Genomic DNA, 20,663 nt, shown 5'->3' on the forward strand with positions numbered 1-20,663 from the left:
ACCCCCTCTCCTGCTCCCACCTATACCCCCTCTCCTGCTCCCACCTACTCCCCTTCCCCTGCACCAGTTTACACGCCCTCGCCTGCCCCAAACTATACCCCTACACCATCAGCTGCCTACAGTGGGGGCCCTTCAGAATCTGCCAGCCGCCCACCCTGGGTGACTGATGACAGCTTCTCTCAGAAGTTTGCTCCTGGAAAGAGTACCACCTCTGTCAGCAAGCAGACCCTGCCCCGGGGGGCTCCAGCCTACAACCCAACAGGCCCACAAGTGACTCCTCTTGCCAGGGGCACCTTCCAGAGAGCTGAGCGCTTCCCAGCTAGCAGCCGGACTCCCCTCTGTGGGCACTGTAACAATGTCATCAGGTACAGGCTTTGGTATACAGGTGGGATGGCAGATAGGAGGGCAGATATAGGCAAAAGGCCAGTCATGCAGGACAACCTCAGGGAGGCTCGCCTCTGTGAGCCTTAGCTTCCATACCTGTATGACACTCTCATCCCTGGGGACTTGGAAGGATTCCATGAGGTAAGCGGGCGAAGCTCCCAGCTTGGTGTCTGGTGCCAGAAGTTCCCCCTTGGGCTAAGGCTGGGTTCTGGGAATCTTTAGCTGTATTGTCAGTAGGTTTATCAAGCACACTGCAAGCTGTGCACACTGTGCTGGTTTGACCCAGCTTTCCTTTATAGTTTCTTCTGGATCTTTCCACAGACAGTGGTGCCCTGCCTCTTAGGGCTCTGATTGACACTTCACTGAAATTCCGGCAAGTCATTTCACTTAGAAGTCAGGGGTCTCAGACAGCGCTCATTAAATTCAGTATGTCTGTATATATGTGTGGTACGTGCTTCCATATGTGAGAAACATACTCTTTAAAAACAAGCAGAAGCCAGGTGTGGTGATCACAGCACTTGGGGTTCAGCAGCAGGGAGATCTCTGTAAATTTAAAGCCAAGCTGTTCCAAAGTTTATTCCAGGCCAGCCAGGGCTAGACAGTGAGATCCTGTCTCAAAAACAAAAGCAAAATGAGCAGAGAAGAACTAGAAAACACAGTGGAAAAATTAGAACATGAAGTTTTCTGACGGTGCCAGTGTTCTGAATCTGAAACTGGACCATCACATTTCTATCCTGTGCCTACCTCTTCCTGGCCCTATGACCTTGAGTGAGTGAGCTTCTCAGCCTTGCTGGGACTTGGCTGTCTTTACTGATTATCAGATATCATAATAGTTCCTCCTTCATGGCATTGTTACAGGGATTAAATATATTAACAAATGTAAACTTTTTTTTAAATGTATTTTTGTTTTTCGTGCATTGGTGTTTTGCCTGCATGTATGTCTGTGAAGGTGCCAGATCATGTAGTTACAGACAGTTGTAAGCTGACATGTAGGTGCTGGGAATTGAAACCTAGTCCTCTAGGAAGAACATTGAGTCCTTTTACCCGCTAAGCTATCTCTCTAGCACCTGTAAAACCCTTCTTGAGGGGTGTCTAGCACAGAGTGGTTTAACAAAGGTTAGCCCCATAACCATTGCTCTCACAATAAACTGAATTCTGTGATGTGTTTACCATGTCCTCTGTGGTAGATGTTTGGATTACTTCCAGGCTCTGTTTATTGGATGTCTCACTCTGTAGCCCTGGCTGGACTGGAACTTACTATGTAGACCAGGCTGGCCTTGAACTCTGCCTGCCAAGTGCTGGTATATACCACCATGCCTTGTTTTCCAGTTCTGTTTATTTTAACTGACGTGACAATACACGTCTTTTGCATGGGGGCTTTCTCAGAATTACATGCTATTTCATTAGAACAACCCTCAGAGTGAGTGTTACTAGGTAAACATATGGATGTTGTTGGGGTTCTTAAAATATCTAGTTCTAATTTGGGGGCCTCATTTTAATGTTGTTTTCTGCCATGCCAGGGGCCCTTTTCTGGTGGCCATGGGCCGCTCTTGGCACCCAGAAGAGTTCAATTGCGCCTACTGCAAGAACTCCCTAGCAGATGTGTGCTTCGTGGAGGAACAGAACAATGTTTACTGTGAACGGTGTTATGAGCAGTTTTTTGCCCCGATATGTGCCAAGTGTAACACTAAAATTATGGGGGTAAGTGAGCAGTGGCCCTCTCCTTTGGCCTTTGTCTTTTCTTCAGGGGGACTGACTCCCTCTCTTCCTCTGAGATTTTGGGGTCCCAATTAGAAACTCAACAAATTGCTGATCACAGCAAAAGCAACTCCATTTCTGTCCTAGAATTCAATCTGTTTGCCACTCACTACCAAGCCAGGGAAACTAACTAACTTGGGCAAGGAATGATAAACACACACACACACATACACACACACACACACACACCAGCTCCAAATGGTGCTGGGGCTCTGCAGAGCAAGTTCTTGCCTCACAGCCTGCCCTCAGGGCTCATCTGCTTGTGGCCGTGAACCTCCCTCTTCTATCTTCCCTGTCTTCCCCAGCACCTGCCTTGTGAGCCCTCCTGCCCTGTTCCCTAGGTTACTTGGGCAGCAGCCAGGCCTGGTGTGGAAGTCAAGCCTAGCTCCCTTCCCCTGGGAAATTTTCTGTCCTGAACTCGGAATCTTTTCTCCAGGAAGTGATGCATGCCTTGCGACAGACATGGCACACCACCTGCTTCGTCTGCGCGGCCTGCAAGAAGCCCTTTGGGAACAGCCTCTTCCACATGGAGGATGGAGAGCCATACTGTGAGAAAGGTAGGCGTGTGGGATTTGGTACACATAGGATGCAGTGTGACACCGTGCTGGAAGACCCTGTGCCCATGTCCCATCCAGGTTGACAGGCAGGCATAGAAAACTAACTCCTGACTGCATCCACTCACACCCTACTTCGGGGGGAGAAGGTCTTGTGGGTTTTGTTTTATGTGCCAGGAATCAAACCCAGAGCCTCACACAAGCTCCTGGCTTTCTTTTTAATGGCTGAATCCTGCCATTATACATTACCTGAACTATTTCCCTTTTTCATTTGGTTTCAGCTTTTGGGGGAAAGAAGTCAGAGTTACAATGTATTTTATAGACCAGTCCCTGCTCTATCTCATGTTTCTAATATTGAGTCACGCATTGGTTCACAAACTGCTTGAGAAACTTTTCAAGTTATGTTGACCTGCGTCTAGTCTGAAGAGGGCCACCTCTAGCCTTCATCCTAGATTCTATTTCCAGTCCCACCCGGAGATGGCTTTGTAACCCTAAGTAAAACTGCTGAACTTTTTTCTCCAGACTGTAAACACCTGCCTTATAGGGTGGCCGTGAGGATGGGAGCTGGGAGGGGCCGAGGCATGGAATGCTGAGCGCCCCTTTTCGCTCCCCTGTGGAGATTGCTTGGCTCCCTCCACAGCCCTCCAGTCTCTCTGCACTTCAGAGTGTCATGTTATTGTAAAATGTGGGGAATTGTATGTAAGTTCAGGGGATACAGACGTCCTGGCTGGCTGGCTTCTAGTCCCACCCTCCTTCCTTCAGAGCTGGCTTCTTTCAGGAAGAGTTTTGAGGCAGGGCCCAATAAGGTGAACAAAGACTTAAAGACTGAAACAGTGATACCAGACTATCAGATGGAAAACAATGGGCCTGATACGGACAATAGTGGAGCTGCGTGGGCGGAGCTGCAGTGGGCGGAGCTGCAGCGGGCGGAGCTGCGGTGGGCGGAGCGGTGCATTGATTGAGAACAAAAAGAAACACAGTAAACATTGAAGTCAGATAGGAAAAATCTTTCCAGTTCCTCCATGGAAAGAAGCAAGCCAAAATCTTTGCTTCCTAACTGGATTTTAAAAGAAACTTCTTTGGCCTTTTACATGGGAGAACTCATTTTCCAGCTCCAGAGTAAGCAGGTATCACCCAGTGCCTCAGCCTCCATTGCTGTAAAGAGGAAATGATAGCACATCTCCTCTCTCCCTTTATGACCAACAGTCAGTGTCACACCATTGGTTCTGTACTTGGTTCTGACCTAGTCAACATGGTTTATACTGTAGCAAAGACATAGAACATGAAATTTACCACCTTGAGCACTTTAAGTATATAGTTTTGAATGTGTAAGTGCAATTATTGGTGACAGTCTCATTTTGTAGAGTAAATGAGAAAAACATCACTGTTTTAAAAAAGAATATTAGTCATATCTGTGCTATCATTCTTTTGTTGTTGTTTTTGGGGTTTTTTTGAGACTTTTTTTTTTTTAAAAGATTTATTTATTATATATGAATACACTGTAGCTGTCTTCAGACACACCAGAAGAGGGCATCAGATCTCATTACAGATGGCTGTGAGCCACCATGTGGTTGCTGGGATTTGAACTCAGGACCTCTGGAAGTGCAGTCAGTGCTCTTAACCACTGAGCCATCTCTCCAGCCAGAGACTTTTTTTTTTTTTAATGTAACCCTGGCTGGCCTATGGGACCTGCTCTGTAGACCAGGCTGGCCTTGAACTCAGAGGTCCGGCCTGCCTCTGCTGGGATTAAAGGCATGTGCCACCACTGCCAGTCTGTGCTATCCATTTTTAAAGCAGAGCCCCAGATCACACAAAACCAAGTTTCAAATAGAAAATCAATCAGTAAGCAAGACTTCCAGAAGAAGACTCAAGCTGTCTTAAGAACGAGTTTGTGAAAGAACAAGGGAAGGAATTGCTTATTAAGACAGATAGCTGAACCATTTCTTTGTTTTCTGTTCCTCTTTTATCCACAAAACATATGTTGAATGTGTCTATATAATTTTCGGTGAAGTCTCTGACCTCAGAAACCTTAAGCAGGGGCCAGTAAAATGGCTCAGTGGATGAAGGGGCTTGCCATAAAAACACGGCTGCCTAACTCTGACTCCTGGCAGCCACATGAAAAAGGAGAGAGCCAACCCCACATAGTTGTCTTCTAGCCTGCATATGTACTCCTTGGCAAAAATCATACACACCAATAATAGGAACAATAAACTTTAAAAAATCTTGAGCTGGAGACATGGCTCAGTGGTTAAGAAGACTAGCTGCTCTTCCAGAGGTCCTGGATTCACAGCACCCATATGACAGCTCACAACTGTCTATGGGATCTAATTGCCCTCTTTTGGTGTACAGATATACATGCAAACAGAACATCAGTATGATGTTTTAGCTGATGTTGTCTGTATGAGGTTATTAGAAACCTTGGAACTGGAGTTACAGATATGTGTGAGCTAACATGTGGGTGCTGGGAATTGAACCCAGGTCCTCTAGAAGAGCAACAGCTGAACTATCTTTCCGGCACCCCAAAATGTATTTTTTTTTTAAACAAAGAAATTTAAGACATTAATACGGCGTGTACTGGCATGGCCATTTAGGAATGATGGATGGACGGATGGATGATAGATAGGCCGTCTCCCTCCTTTATCCATTTATGAAATCTTCTAAAATAAGAGCCAACAGTTAATATTTATGCCAAATGCTTCCTACATTTCTTAGTCTGGTCCATAGTGGTAATTCCATGAGTTTGGTGCTGTAATGATCTGCATTATACAGACGGGAAGGTTGCAGCCCTGAGCAGCTGCCCCAGGTTTAAGGAATTCCTTAATAGAACTGGACTTGAACTAGTTCGTTCTTTCTTCAGACCCCATGTTTATAAGCTTGATGGCACACTACCTCTCAGTATGTGGTCTGAGACAGTGAATAGACACACTGTTCACAGAGATGAACAGGCCACAAGGAGAGGCCAGGTGTGGTAGAGCTGTGGAGAGACAAGTACATTTGGGGAACTGGGAGGAATGAAGTTTTCAAAGGGATCTGGACCTTTCTAGAGAACATCTACAGTAGTATGGCAGAATTGTGCTACCGCTCTGAGAAAGGAGCTCAAGACTGGAGGCCTCAAGCGTGGGACTCTGTCTTAGGTCATTGAACCTCGATGACCTCATCTGCAAAACAAGACAAAAATTAAAAAAATAAAATAATGGCAAGTCAGTCTGTGAGAGACATTGTGAAAGCAGATAGATTCACATCTGGATACATTTATTTTTATTGATACATCTGTTTACACAAATGTGGTAATTCACTGCATCATTGGTTTATACCTGTGTTGAGTATTGGCCACTGACTAAGCATCATGTTGGAAGACAAAGCAAAGCAAAGCATGGTTCTTAATGTTGAGGTTCTTGTGAGGATGTTGTCTGTCTTGGTCCATCTTGTTCTAGTGTAAACACATGTCTGGAGCAGAGTGATTTATAATGGACAGAATTGTATTTGGCTTACGCTTCTGAAGGCTGGGAAATCCAAGATCAAGAGGTTACATCTGTTAAAGGCCTTCTTACATCATGCTGTGTGGAAGATGGAGGAGCAAAAGAGAAAGAAAATGGGTTACAAGAGACCAGGAACGTTTGTATAAGAACCCCATTTCTCCTGAATAAATTCCCTCAATAATAACATTAATTTGCCCAGAAACCCTAAATGCCTCCCATTAGGCTCTGCTTCCCAAACACTGCTGCGAGGGGGAGGCTTCTCACACGGGAACTCTGGGGGACCATTCACATCACAGCGCCATGCTTGTGAACGTAATCAGTAAACTTGGAAGCACTATGAGTAGAATTTTGTAGCATTATCTCCCTTGTTAGGGCGAGGAGAAGGACATATCCCTGTAGAGTAGCTCAAATACTGTTTATGGTAATAAAATTTTGTTGCCAACATGAATGCCCAATGACAGGAGAACAAGTAAACGCCATTCTAAAATGACAAGAAAGTCTTAGAGATGGACTATAGCGATGGCTCAGTGGTTAAGAACACATACAGTACTTACAGAGAACCCAAGTTCACTTCCCAGCACCCATGTCAGACAGCTCACAATTGTCTGTAACTCTAGTTCTAGGGGCCCCAACCTTATGGTCTCTGAGTACCTGCATTCATGTGCATATAATACTCCCACACACATACACATAGTTAGCAATAAAAAAAAATAAAACTTAAAAAGTAAACTTGAAAGAGTGAGCCTCGAGAGATAGCTCAGCAGTTAAGAGCACATACTGGCTGGTTGGTGGTGGCAGGTGACTGTGACACATTCCTTTAATCTTAGCATTTGGGATGCAGAGGCAGGGAGATCTCTGAGTTCCAGGCCAGCCTGGTCTATAGAGGGAGTTCCAGGACAGCCATGGGTACACAGAGAACTGCTGTCTTGAAAACAAACAAACAAACAAACAAACAACAAAAGGAGTGCATGCTCCTCAGAGCACCCAAGTTCTGTTCCCATCACTCACACGGTGAGCTTTAACCCCTACAGCCCCAGCTCCAGGACACACACACACACACTCCTAAAAATCAAGTCTAAAAGAAAAAGAAAACCTTAAAAATTCTCAATCTTCCAAAATAAGCCTAGTGATTGGGCACTGAGGAATATTTTTAAGTTTCCACTCGAGTATTGACCTCTTTTGAGCTATCAGAGAAGGCAGACCCAAAAGAAACAATTATCCTCAAGGACGTTCATGACAATTCCAGAAAGAATTTACAAATCAAACTAGCACAAGATGGTAAGTGAGCTCAAGTCTGAGTCAACACACCATTAGTACAAATTATCAAAAAAGCGAAAAATGCAGTCAGTCACGTGAGTGGATGTTTTGTGAGATGACCAGGCCACAGCACTCAGCCCACTGATGTGGGGTGTCCTGGTCTTGGGTCTGTGTGGCTGACACTTCTTTGCCTGTCTCATGCTGACTTTTATTTCAGATTACATCAACCTGTTCAGCACCAAGTGTCATGGATGTGATTTCCCTGTGGAAGCCGGTGACAAGTTTATCGAGGCCCTGGGCCACACCTGGCATGACACCTGCTTCATTTGTGCGGTATGTTTCTAGCCTAGAGTTCCAACTGTCGGAGCAGGGGATAGAAGGGACAAAGTGCAGCCTAACTGGCTACCTCTCGACACACAAGGATGCGACTGTGGTACTCTGGTGCTGTAATGGTTCCTGAAGTTTGCAAATGCCGTGTCTTGATACATCACAGGTAAAGAAAGCTGTATTACCGATGATCATCTAGAGACCAAAAGCAGCAAAGTACCCTAGGAGAACCAGCATGTTGTCTTACCAGCAATAGCGAGGGCAGCAAATGGTGGCTTCCCAAGGTTATATGCTGCCTTGGTTATGAAATGGAGTGAAGACTGTCCCGTGAACCCAGTGCTCGGCTTATTGACCAGGTCTATGAAAGGCTGAGATAAGGTTTCTCTTATCCCTTTAGAAAGCAAGACTGAGTATCACTTTCCTTCCCTAAGTGGTTCTGTTCTTCATGTACAGCAGCCAGCAGATAAGCCTGAGATTAACTATTAACTGTGTGCAGTTAGCTGAAGCAGCAGAGTATCTTGCTGGGAGACTGACCTTCCCTTTAGAGGGCTTTCAGCTGAGGTGAGACTGTGAAACTGCTTACCACTATTCAGACTTGAGTTGGAAGCAGGAAACGCTCATCCCTAATAAATCCCTGTAAGGTCAGGCTAACTGGCTTAATTTTATTTAGGAAAATGAAAGAGCTATTAGTATGTTAAGAACCAGAGTTACTCGAGGTGAATTTGGGGTATATATGACATATCTGTGCTGCTTAGGGGATGTAGCGCAGTTGGTAGACACGCATAAAGCCCTGGTTCAGTCTCAAGCATCATATAAACCAACTGTAGTAACATGCACATATAATCATTGGGAGATGGAGGCTGGAGAATTGGAAGTTCAAGGTTATGCTCAGTTATACAGTGAACTCAAGGCCGGATTTGATATAGGAAGCCCTGTCGATAGATAGATAGATAGATAGATAGATAGATAGATAGATAGATAGATAGAAATATCTGTGCTGTTTAAGCCCAGATAATGTTTCCGGGATTTAGGATGGAGGATACTCCTAGTCATCAGGTTCACTGCCATATGTTTTGAATTCTACACTTAACTCTTTCCCCTACTATTTGTGAGGTGCCTTCTGTTCACTGTGTATTAGTTTCCTAGGGTATTATAATAATAAGCATAGTATCATAATAATAGCACATCTCTCACAGTTCAGCAGGACAGAAATAAAAAAATCAAAGGGCTTATAGACAGCCACAGTCTCTATTCCTTAGCTAATTACAGCATTCTAGTCATTACTTCCACTGTTACATTAACTGGTGTGTGTGTGTGTGTGTGTGTGTGTGTGTGTATGTGTTGGGGGGGTGCTCAGTGTCCCTAGTTAGGACTGGATGGCTTTGAACTTTCTTTTATTTTGTTTTTACAGGATCTCACTATGTAGCCCTGGCTGTCCTGGAACTCACTATGTAGACCAGACTGACCTTGAACTCAGAGATCCACCTGCCTCTGCCTCTCAAATGCTGATATCAAAGGCACTCACCATTATGCCCGGTGACCTTGAACTTCTAATCTTCCTGTCTCTAACTCCCAAATCATGTTTGTATTTCCATATGGTTTCTCCTCTGTGTATGTATATGTATCTGCCTCTGCAGCCATCTCCTCTCGTACAAGGCTACAAGTCATATCGGAGCAAAAGCTACCTTCCTCCTGTATAATTTCACACACACACCCCCATCTAAACAGGGTTTGTCTGTGTAGCTCTGGCTGTTGTGGAACTCCCTTTGTAGACCAGGCTGGCTTCGAACTCAGAGATCTGCCTGCCTCTGTCTCCTGACTGCTGAGAATAAAGGCTAGCACCACCATGCCCAGCTGAGTATGACCTCATTTAACTGACATCTTAATTACATCTGCAAAGGCTTCATTTTCACATGAACTCTTTGCTAAGCCCAATGCACTGGGTAGGTTAGAGGTACTGAAGGTTAAGACTTCAGGACATAACTGCTTGTTTAGGACAACCTTGCTGCATTGTCTAGGCTAGCCTTTAATGACTGAGCTCCTAGGACCCTTCTACCACAGCCTCCCAGGCAGCTTGACCTATAGGCATGCACCACTGTGCCTAGTTCAGTATATGAATTTTTTGTTTTGTTTTTCAAGACAAAGTCTCTCTGTATAGCCCTGGATGTCTAAGAACTCACTCTGTAGACCAGGCTGGCCTTGAATTCAGAAATCCACCTGCCTCTACCCTCCAAGCATTGGGATTATGATTCAAATCCTTACCACTTTTATCATTCTTTGAACAAATTCTTCAGTTGGTTTTAAAACCTCTTTAAATATATCAAGACTTCTCCAATTGGCGATGTGTAACTAGCTGCCTTTAGGATGGCCTCCTGCACAGCTGGGGCTCAGCCAGGCTGAGCATAGAGCTTTATCTCCTCATTTCAAGCCTCAGCTTGCTTGACACTCATTACAAGTTTGGATGCCCAGTGTCTAGAAGAATCCAAGAGACCTGGAGAAGGTCCAGGAAAAGGCATAGAGGCTGAAGAGACAGAGGGTGTGCTACTTGGAGAGGGAGTCATGGCAGAGGTCATCTAGCGACCACTCCCTCGAGTCTGCTCTGCTGGATTCACTGAAGTTCTAGAACAGGAGCAGGAGGAAGTAAGGTTTGGGGCAGAACAAAGTTCCGGAGAATTAAGACAAGTGAGAGACCCATAGCAATGCCTAGCTGCTTTGTCAAGAGAAAGTGGGCAGGGGTCTTATCCCTTGGAAAGTGACAGGGAGATTGTTGGATCTGCCTCTTGAGCCAGCACCATGAGGTTATCACTGCTCTATGGAGACACTGAAGTAGAACATGGTTCTACAGTTTGAGAAGAAATCTTTAGGTGGAAAACTTTGGGCCAACCTCTGTCTTCTCTCCCTCTCTCCCTCCCTTCCTTTCTTAGGCTAAGGATTGACCCAGAGCTCTGTATGTGTTAGACAAGTGACCTGCCATTTACTAAATCCATAAATCATAAATACCTCCTCCTCTTCCTCCTCCATATCTTCTTCTCCTCTTCCTCCTCCGTATCTTCTTCTCCTTTTCCTCTTTCTCAAGGTTCTTCTTTCTATTATTTTACATTTCCCAATTTCTCCCTTTTATGTTAGCCCAGGCTAGCCTCTTGAGTTCTGGGAACAATAGCATGCATCACCAAGCCTGGCTCTAAATCACTTTGTCTTTGTCTGCAAAAAGGTCTCACTACATAGCTTTCTCTGAACTTGATGTATTCTTCTTGCCTCAGCCTCCCAAGTGATAGGATTTCAAGTTCATGCCACAATGCCCAGCTTCCAAATCATTTTAAATGAGTATATGTTTTTATATAATGTTTTTAACCTGCATACATTAATAATAATAATAATAATAATAATTACAATATAAAATGATAACAACAAACCACACTGCAACCAAACCAAACATAAGAAAGTTTCAAACTAGCTGTTTCATGGTTGTATTGTTTCTTCTTCAGTTAAATCATAGGATATAGCACATTCTTAATTTTTTTTTTTGAGACAAAATCTCATGTAGATCAGGCTGGTCTCTTGAACTCAGTATTTAACCAAGGATCACGTGGGGACTTGTAATGGCCCATGGAAGCCAATAAATTGAAGTAAACTGAAAAACTACCGAACCTATAATCCTCTAGCCCCTACCTCCCAAGAAAGGGCTGGAACTGTAGGTGTGCACTATCTAGGCTCCTGGTTATACACACACACACACACACACACACACACACACATCCACCCTACCCTAAAATAATTTAAAATGGTAAGAATTACACACATTTTGTGTGTATGTGTGTGTGTGTGCCCGCGTGTGCAGGCATGTGAATACAAGTGTCTGCAGAGGCAAAAGAAGGTGTCAGAGCTCCTTGAGCTGGTGTTATGGGTGGTTATGTCTGCCTGAAGTGGGTGCTAGGAACTGAACTTTGGTTCTCGGCAAGACAAGGAATGCTCTTAACTGATGAGCCATCTCTCCCCCATTTCTTTCTTTTTTTAAACTTTATTATTGTGAAGCTATATTTTTTAAAATTCAACTTTATTAGTATTGTGTTAAGTATATGTGCATGCATAATAAGTGTCAGTGAGTGTAGTATATGTGTATGGATGATGTGTGTCAGTGAATGTAGGACATCTAGGATGTGGTATGAGTGTGGAGGTCAGAAGAAAACTTTCTGGACTCAGTTCTCTCCTTCTACCTTTACATGGGTTCTAGTGATTGGACTCAGGTGACCAGGCTGTACAGCAAGTGCTTTTGCCTGCTGAGTATCTCACTGGCCCTCATAGACATTCCTTAGAGAAATTCAGCTCGCCAAATATTCCTGGAATTTGGGGAGTAAGAGTATCCCAAAGCAAGTTTCCATCTACTGTTATGGAATCTAGACTGTTGACAGAAAAATGAGCTAAAAGTTATGAGCAATTTGGGAATGCAGTAAGCCAGCAATCTCTCAAATCCAAAGTGTGTGTGTGTGTGGGGGGGGGAAGAGTCAGGCTAAAAGGCTAACATCAGGGTGAGCTTCCAACACACGGGCCTTCAGGAGACAAACTACCTTCAAATCATAACACCTGGTTCACTCAGCATTGCCGTATCTGCCTGGGATGTTTCCAAGTAACTTTTCAGCATATTAGCCTCCATGGACCACTAGACACTCCATGTAATACAAGTATAACTTCCCCAACTGGGCCATTATGAAGACCCTTTCCAACCTTTGTTTGAATGGTTCTCAAGCTCAACTCAGAGCAAAATTTTTTTCTACCCAGAAAATTTTGAGGATTCATCTTAGTTACTTTTCCGTTGCAGTGATAAAATACTCTGATAAAGCAACTTAATAGAGAAAGGGTTTTATTTTAGGTCATGATACAGTCCGTCGTAGAAGGACGTCAAGGCAGTAGGTGGTGGGAGCAGCTGGTCACAGTCAGAAGAGAGTGATGAGTGCATCTGCTCCAAGATGTCACCGTCCATGCCTAGGGAATGGTTTCACAGTTAAGACGGGTCTTCCCACAACAATTAATGTAATCAAGACAGCCCCTCACAGGTGATTCTAGATTCTGTCACACTGACAACAGGCTTATTCTGAGCCCAGTGTCTAGATGTAGCCTCCAGTTCTGCTCCCCAGTAAGGATGACTCAGTGGAATGGGGCCCATTTCTGCCAGAGTGACTTCCAAGCCAACTCTTACATGTTAGCATTTTGCCCACCTGGGGTCTAGTTCACATACTGGAAACCCAACACCTCAGACATTTCAGAGGGTTACCTCTGTGCAAAGCCAAGAGCACAGAACCATTTCAAGTAAACACAGCCTACTTTGCTGAGGTGTTCAGAAACAAAAATCATGGAACTGGGTTTTTACAGCCCTGGACATAATTCCCAGCTCTACAGTTTAGTAGGTCTGTGAGTTAGGTAAAAATATCTGGACTGAGTCCCAGTTTTTGAATTGTGAAATGGAGAAAAGGCAGATCTACCCCCGTGAAGATTTTGTGAGCCACAGTGACCTCAGCAAGGATTAATTAGGTCCCTTCTTTCCAGAACATCTTCAGCGTCAGATAATACTCTATATCTTTATCATGGAGACATATAGCTTTATATACATACATACATACATACATACATACATGAACATGTATGTATGTGTATATCTGTTTTTCCTGAATGCACTTTTCCATGCTTGACTGGTCTTTATCCCCAGGATAGCATCCCATTGCAATTTTTATCACAAAAATGTATATGATTATCTTCCTTCTGAAAGAAATTATATTAATATGTCCTTACTAGTACATAAATAGGCCTCATTCCCTTTGGACACTTTTGAATTTGTTTTTGATTGGGTAATTGTTTTCTTTACCTTTTTGGCTACCCTCATGAAATGGTAAAAGTGACAAGATATTGAGGATTTTATCTTACCTAGTTTGTTGTGTTAGTAAGGATGGTATCTCTGAGAGATCTTTTCTCCTTCCTCTTAAATTATTTAATGAATACAATCTTTAATGCTTTCTTAGTTTACTAATAGTATTTCCTTAAATGTTAATCTGTTCTGTGGGCACTGGCTTGTTAACTAATACTGGTTCTGTATATATTTTGGATAGTGCTGCAACCTTGCATGACTTAGGGATTAACCTAACTGTGGCAATAAGGAATGAAGAAGCAACGGATATATAGGTGTACAGAAAAGCTGGGATAGAGTGGGCCATGCTCTCAGGGGGACAGGCAGCAGCAGCAGTTTATTTTATACATATGAATTGAAGAGGCCAGGTTATTATATACAACTAAACAAGGAGGCAGGTTTAGCCAATATCTATAGGGAAGCTGTCTCAGGTTGTACATATCCAGAAGGAAGCCGTGGCCCACATTTCCCACACATGGTCAGCTAGAGTTTCTATTGCTGTGAAGAGACAGCATGACCATAGCGACTCTTGTTTTGTTTTGTTTTGTTTTGAGACAGGGTTTCTCTGTGTAGCCCTGGCTGTCCTGGAACTCATTCTGTAGACCAGGCTGGCCTCAAACTCAAAAATCTGCCTGCCTTTGCCTCCCAAGTGCTGGGATTAAAGGTGTGTGCCACCACTGTCTGGCATCATAGCAACTCTTATAAATGAAAACATTTAATTGGAGCTGGCTTACAGATTCAGAAGTTCAGTCCATTATCATCATGGCGGGAAGCATGGTGGCATCCAGACAGACATGGTGCTGGAGAGATAGCTGAGAGTTCTACATCTGAATCATCAGGCAGCAGGAAGAGAGAGTGACATTGGGCCTGGCTTGATCTTCTGAAACCTCAAAGACCATCCTCAGTGACACACTTCCTCCAACAAGGCCACACCTCCTAACAGTAACACTCCTTACAGGGGCCTCTATCAAGGCCATTTTCATTCAAACAACCATAATCTATACACAGACCAGGGGATGCATTGCCTGCCTTTCCCCTGAGCCTGACCAGGGGACATCTTTGCTATTCCTATGGGTCTGAGGCATCGGAGTCCTTTCCTTGCCTGTGCCCATGTCAATAATACACATTCAATTAGGACACATATCACAGCATAGCATGAATTAGACATCTTTGTTACATATATTCTCTATTCCACTGGATTTAATTCATTTGAATTTCAGTCCACGCTTTTTGACAGTCTTTTATTTTGGTATTTATTTATATGTTTATAGACAGATTCTCAGTAGCTCGGATGCCCTTGAACTTTTGACCCTCCTCCTAATGCCTCACCTGTGTTAGGATTAGAGGCATGCCCATCAAGCCTGGTTTATGTGGCTCTAGGAATCAAAGCCAGGACTTTATGCTTGATGTCCATGCAACTGGCTACATCCTCAACCTCCTGGACGTCTTCATGTTATATGGTTCAACCTACATATTTGGTTCAGTCATTTGACTTTGTAACAGAGGGGATAAAAAACAGGTTGCTTCTTCTGGTTAAGTGCCACAGAATATTTTTCTAAAAGGGTGACTCTGTTTTCCCTCCCAGGTCTGCCACGTGAATCTGGAGGGGCAGCCATTCTACTCGAAGAAAGACAAACCTCTGTGCAAGAAGCATGCACACGCCATCAACGTGTAGGAGCCCTGAGTGGTTAGTGTGGGCCAAACCCAGGTCGCTCCTGCTACTGATGACAAAGGAGTCAAAGAAGCTGATGTTTCTTCTAGGGGGAAAGAGGGACGAGAGGAAATGATTGAGCCCTTTTGAAGTCTAACTTTAGTCTTTTCTTGTACACACAGATTGTGTATTATTGTAGTTCAGACTAGAAGCCAAAAGATTTCTAAACCCAGCTAGTAATTAATCCACAGCCGGAATCGGACTTCAGATTTTTGGGGAAATGACTCCAAGAAATCAACAGTGAAAAAACAAAACAAAACCAAACCTACGTTCAAAAATCGTAGACTCCCTGCCATGTCTGTCGCCAGTGTGGGGACAAAGTTCTGGGCAGTTATGGAGAATTCAAAGCATGCATCAGAGTTCTGGAGAGATCTTTGGCAAGCACAATGATATGCCAAACAGTATTTGCTGTGTGGATATTTTTAGAGCCGCACCGAGAGCTCCTTAGTTAAGACCCATTGGGCTTTCCTCACCAAAAAAGGAAGGAAGAGTTGCTCCATTAGCATCACAGAGCTACTACCTCTGCGCATCAGACTTCAGATGTGGACCGAACTTGAAACTTGTAAGGGGAGCCCAGACATCTGAAGCAATGGCAGGCCACCACTGGGCAAATGAAAAGGCTCCAGAGAGGTCTTTGGTTCATGCCACGGACAGTTGAGAAAAGATGAGCTTTCTCTGCGTCTGCCCCTCTTTTCGATCTGAAACATCTAAAGTTCCTGGAAGGCTTTGCTCCTTTTCGAATTGTTAAGGGAAAGTGAAATTGGGTTTCTCCAGTTTTGCTTTACAATGTATCAGAAGAGGTTTGAAAAAGACTGTGGGTTGGGTTTAGCCTTTGTTTTGCTTGAAGAGGGTCCTGAGCATGAGTGTTCTATGCATGTATTTCATCCCTACCCACAACGGCTCACCTACATCTTCCTCAGCCCCACCCTCAAACAGGCTCAGTGGGGGGAAAAAAAGAGAGTGTCCAACACGGGATGTTAGAACAGGCTCTCGGGGGCACTTGTGCACATGCGCATGAGGAGAGGATGTTCTGCTAACCTCAGGAAGAATGCTTGGGCTGCAGGACCTCCCACCTCCAGGGCTGCTCCGTCCTCCTTACCTGTTCCTTTAAGTGGAGCACACCAAGTATATAATCATGCTGACTGTTGCAAGGAGGAAAAGGTGCATTTGCCATTTGGGCCAATATTTTGAACATAGTTGAAAGGGTTTAGAATATTGAAATAGACCCGGCCTTCAGACTCTTTTACAATGCAGGTGACTCGTTTACATATACGTGGAGTTATGTAAGCTTGGTAAAGCTATTTAGAAGTAAAGAAAGTGGCTTCCTGCCGGGCAGTGGTGGTGCACGCCTTTAATCTCAGCACTTGGGAGGCAGAGACAGGAGGATTTCTGAGTTCCAGGCCAGCCTGGTCTACAGAGTGAGTTCCAGGACAGCCAGGGCTACACAGAGAAACCCTGTCTCGAAAAAAAAAAAAGAAAGAAAGAAAGAAAGAAAGAAAGAAAGAAAGAAAGAAAGAAAGAAAGAAAGAAAGAAAGAAAGAAAGAAAGAAAAGGAAGAGAGAAAGTGGCTTCCTTTCTGGGTTTCGAGATGGTACAGTCACCTTTCTTTCTAGGAAGCACTGTTAGGATGAATGTTCATTGAAAATGGCATTGAATCAGGTTGTGTGTGTGTGTGTGTGTGTGTGTGTGTGTTTCTCACTGGAGCACAGTATGTAGGCACTTTACCAACCCACTGCCTCTCTCTCCTTCATCTTGCTTTGGATTTTTCGCTTTGCACGTTTGAAATCCTTTATAGGAATGCATTCAAACTCTTCTTTTGAGAACTAAGGCTTCCAAGAGGAAGCCTACTTAAGGGTCTTCCTACTTAAGGGTTTTTCCTCCCTGGATGACTCTGAATTAGTTAGACATTGTGTAGTAGGAAGTCCATAGTTAGTTTGGAATCACCAATCCCGTCCAGGCAGCACCAGGGAAGGTCAGAACTATGCTTCTACCAAATAGCAATTCTTTACTTTTTATGCAAAGCTCCAGGCTGAGTAAATTCTGCTGGAACAGCCTAGAGATTTGTCCAGACATGCAGAACAGTACCTTGTGTAGCCTGTTATTTTTGGAAAGTTGAAATATTCAGGGATGAGGAGCTTGCTGGCTAAACAGAAGGCGGCTAAGCAGTTGATTTAAGAAACAAACAAACAAACAAACAACTCAAAAAACAAAAACCAACTATCTATTAAATGATTAGGAACTGAGCTTGAGGAAGGAAAATAAAAATCTCTCCCATTACACTTCCAAACTGTCTTTTTAAAGGTTTTACACGTGATCAGAGACACTGCTCCTATGTCATCAATTGTCATTTTCTGTAGGATCTTTAAGAAGAAAATCAAAATATCCCAAAGGAAAGCGTCACCATTATCCTATATTAAATAGCTTTTTAAAAATACAAAACAACATTTTAGAGACTGGGTGTAATCCAGTGGTTCAGAATTTTCCTAGAATTTAGGATTCTGCAACTTGGGTCCCCAGCATTGCCAAAAACCAATATAAAGGTAGCAGAGAAGGAGCAAGTTTCAAGAATGGTCCACAGGGTGAGCATGCATAGTGTTAAGATTAAAGCTGTGTGGTGATCAGTTAACATCACATCTTTCCTGTGGCAGCAAACGTTTTTTTTACTAGTGCACAGGAGGAGTACAGTTTGTCTTGTTTTCCTATTCTTGGCATTAATTTAATAAAACACTCACCTTTTGAGTAGAATGGCTTGTACTGGCACTGTTTGTGTTAGCCATCTAGCCTTTGTAATGTGAACTTTTCAACCCAGTATTCTTGCTTTGGGGTCTTTTTCCTTTCTTTTTGGTAAATTTTCTGAAGTTGGAATATAATATGTTAGAGGTGTGCTTAAAACTATTTTGCATGGTTTTCTTTTTCTTTATTGTTTTTCTTTTCTTTCTTCTTTTTGGTCCATGTGGATTCTTTTTAGCAAAATAAAATTCAGAAAAAAAAAAGATGTACAAATGCTGATTTTTCTTCTGTGTAAAGTTCCTTCATGTGTCATAAAAAAATAGCTGACATCTAGAGGCCCATAAATCAAAGTATGAGACAAAACTGTCCTGTGAATAAAGAGTACTGCTCACTCGGTCTGTGGCACAACAGCAACTTAATCATCTTATTTAAACAAAGTTGTATGAATAACACAGATGTTTTATATGCAAAAATAATTAATAAGATGAAGACTAGGCCTTGCCTTGTAGTTTTGGAAAGGTGCTTTCAGTTAGGTGGCTCAATATTTCATATTTAGTCTTATGATACAGCCTCTGCCTCTTCAGTCCTGATCATGGACTATAGACCTGGCACTACCATGATCAGATTGTTTTTTAATTGTTATCTTATTACTTCTAGTGTGTGTGTGTAGGGGGGCATGTAAGAGTACATGTGCCATGGTGTGCATGTAGGGTCAGAGGACAAGTTTCCGGAGTCTCCTTCTATCATGTGGGTTCCGAGTACAGACTCAGGTCATCATGTTTAGAAGCAAGTGTCACTACCCACTGAGCCATCTTGATAGCCTAGATTTATTAGTTTCATTTTTAAATTTATCTATTTTTAAAATTGCTATTTATTTTTCTTTTATGTGTATGAGTGCTTTGCTTGCATGTATGTATGTCCATTGCTTGGCTGCCTGGTACCTTTGGAGGTCAGAAGAGAATGTTTGATCCCTGGAACTGGAGTTATTGATGGTTATAAGCCACCATTTGGGTGCTGGGAATTGAACCACCCTGGTCCTCTGCGAGGGCAACACGGTTTCATCACTGAGACATCTCTCCAGTCCCAGCTTTAAGATTTATTTTTATTTTTTTGTCTTTGTACATATGCATGTGTCTGTGTATTTATGGGCATGTGAGTGTAGGTTTCAGTAGAGTCTAGAGGAAGGTATTAGGTTTCTCTGGAGCTGGAGTTCTAAGGGGCCATGAATTGCCTGACTTGGGTGCTGGGAACAAAACTCAGGACCTCTGCAACAGCAGTATCTGCTCTTAGCCACCAACCCATCTCTCTAACTCCACAGGTTAACTGTTATTTTGTTCTACACAGTTTCAAATATAGAAAAGTTGCTGTATTCCTTTCATTTATGTTTCCTTTTTTTCCCAGATAAGTTCGGAAGAAAATCTCCTAGTGGCATTAAGAAAAAGTAATTTAATACCTAGCATGGACAAAGCAGTAGGTTCCATTCTCAGTACAGACAAGCCCAGGACTCTGGAAGCAGTGGTTCAAGGTCATCCAGGACTCACACAGTGAGACCTTGTCCCCAAACAAATACAAACAAACAATATCATTAGTGGTCATATAAATTTGAAGTGATACCATTTTTTTTTAGATAGACAATGAACAAGATCTCGTAAAATCATAGAATCTAAATTTGGAGGCATCTAAGAGGTCTTTTAGGGACCCTCTAAATGTGAAACTAAAGGTCTGAAGAGAGAAAGGTCCAGTTATGGAATCAGCCAGACGCCATGGAATAAACATGGGCTTTGGCACGATGAAACCTGGATTTAGATCAAAGCTGTTTTATACACTTTGAGTAGTAGTAGAAAAGACTCTTTTCAACTGTCTATCTATCTGAAAAAGGCAATAACACTTGCACCAGAGATATTTTGGAAACCAACTGTAGAACTTCTGGAAGAAATTACAATTCAAATTATCACAAAATGCGATGACTGTCATTTTTACCAGTAGCAAAGCCACCCACTCTGATCTATGCTTCACTCCCATCCTTTTCTGTGCCCTCCCCACGCACAGTCTTCTGGAAGAACTAACAGTGGGAACAAATGACATAATTAAAAAATATCAACCACAAAATAAAAGTAAAAACAAAAAAAACAAACAAAAAACCAAAATATTAACCACTTAAGTCAAATTTTGGCATCAAAATTCTATCCTTGATTGGAAATTGAAGGTAAAATAAAAAAAATATTTGTCCTGGGCTAGGCTGTGGCAGTTCTTACCTGCAATTCCAGCACCTGGAAGGCAGAAGCAAGAGTAAAGCTGAAAGTTCAAGGCCGGCATGGTCTCTTCAGGAAGACCCTGTCTCAGATCAAATCAACAGTCTCATTCTTTTGCTCACTATTCATTAAGTAAATATTTGCTCTTTTCTGGAGGTGATGAACTTCCTATGAAAAAAGACCTCTCCCAAAGAATTCCCACCCCCACCCTCCGATGAGGAAAAGAATCCCCACCCCCACCCCCACCCCCGATGAGGAAAAGAACCCCCACTCCCACCCCCCAGATGAGGAAAAGAATCCCCACCCCCACCCCCC

The 20,663-nt window shown here is 43.2% G+C and overlaps 1 protein-coding gene across 7 annotated transcripts in view; it reads left to right on the forward strand.

Annotated features, from left to right (window-relative positions):
- Ldb3 (LIM domain binding 3) overlaps positions 1-15,330 on the forward strand; it is a 61,241-nt gene extending 45,911 nt beyond the window's left edge. For all 7 annotated transcript variants that reach the window (XM_028789104.1, XM_028789105.1, XM_028789106.1 and 4 more), the window contains 5 exons: positions 1-365; positions 1,905-2,085; positions 2,579-2,699; positions 7,650-7,765; positions 15,241-15,330. The exon at positions 1-365 is cut by the window's left edge and continues 134 nt beyond it. In XM_028789104.1, coding sequence (XP_028644937.1) covers positions 1-365; positions 1,905-2,085; positions 2,579-2,699; positions 7,650-7,765; positions 15,241-15,330 — 873 coding nt within the window. The remainder of the gene's footprint in view (positions 366-1,904; positions 2,086-2,578; positions 2,700-7,649; positions 7,766-15,240) is intronic.
- Positions 15,331-20,663: the final 5,333 nt, after the last annotated feature.

This window comes from Grammomys surdaster, unplaced genomic scaffold (assembly GCF_004785775.1).
Source record: "Grammomys surdaster isolate TR1022 unplaced genomic scaffold, NIH_TR_1.0 125789, whole genome shotgun sequence".
Classification (NCBI taxonomy): domain Eukaryota; kingdom Metazoa; phylum Chordata; class Mammalia; order Rodentia; family Muridae; genus Grammomys; species Grammomys surdaster.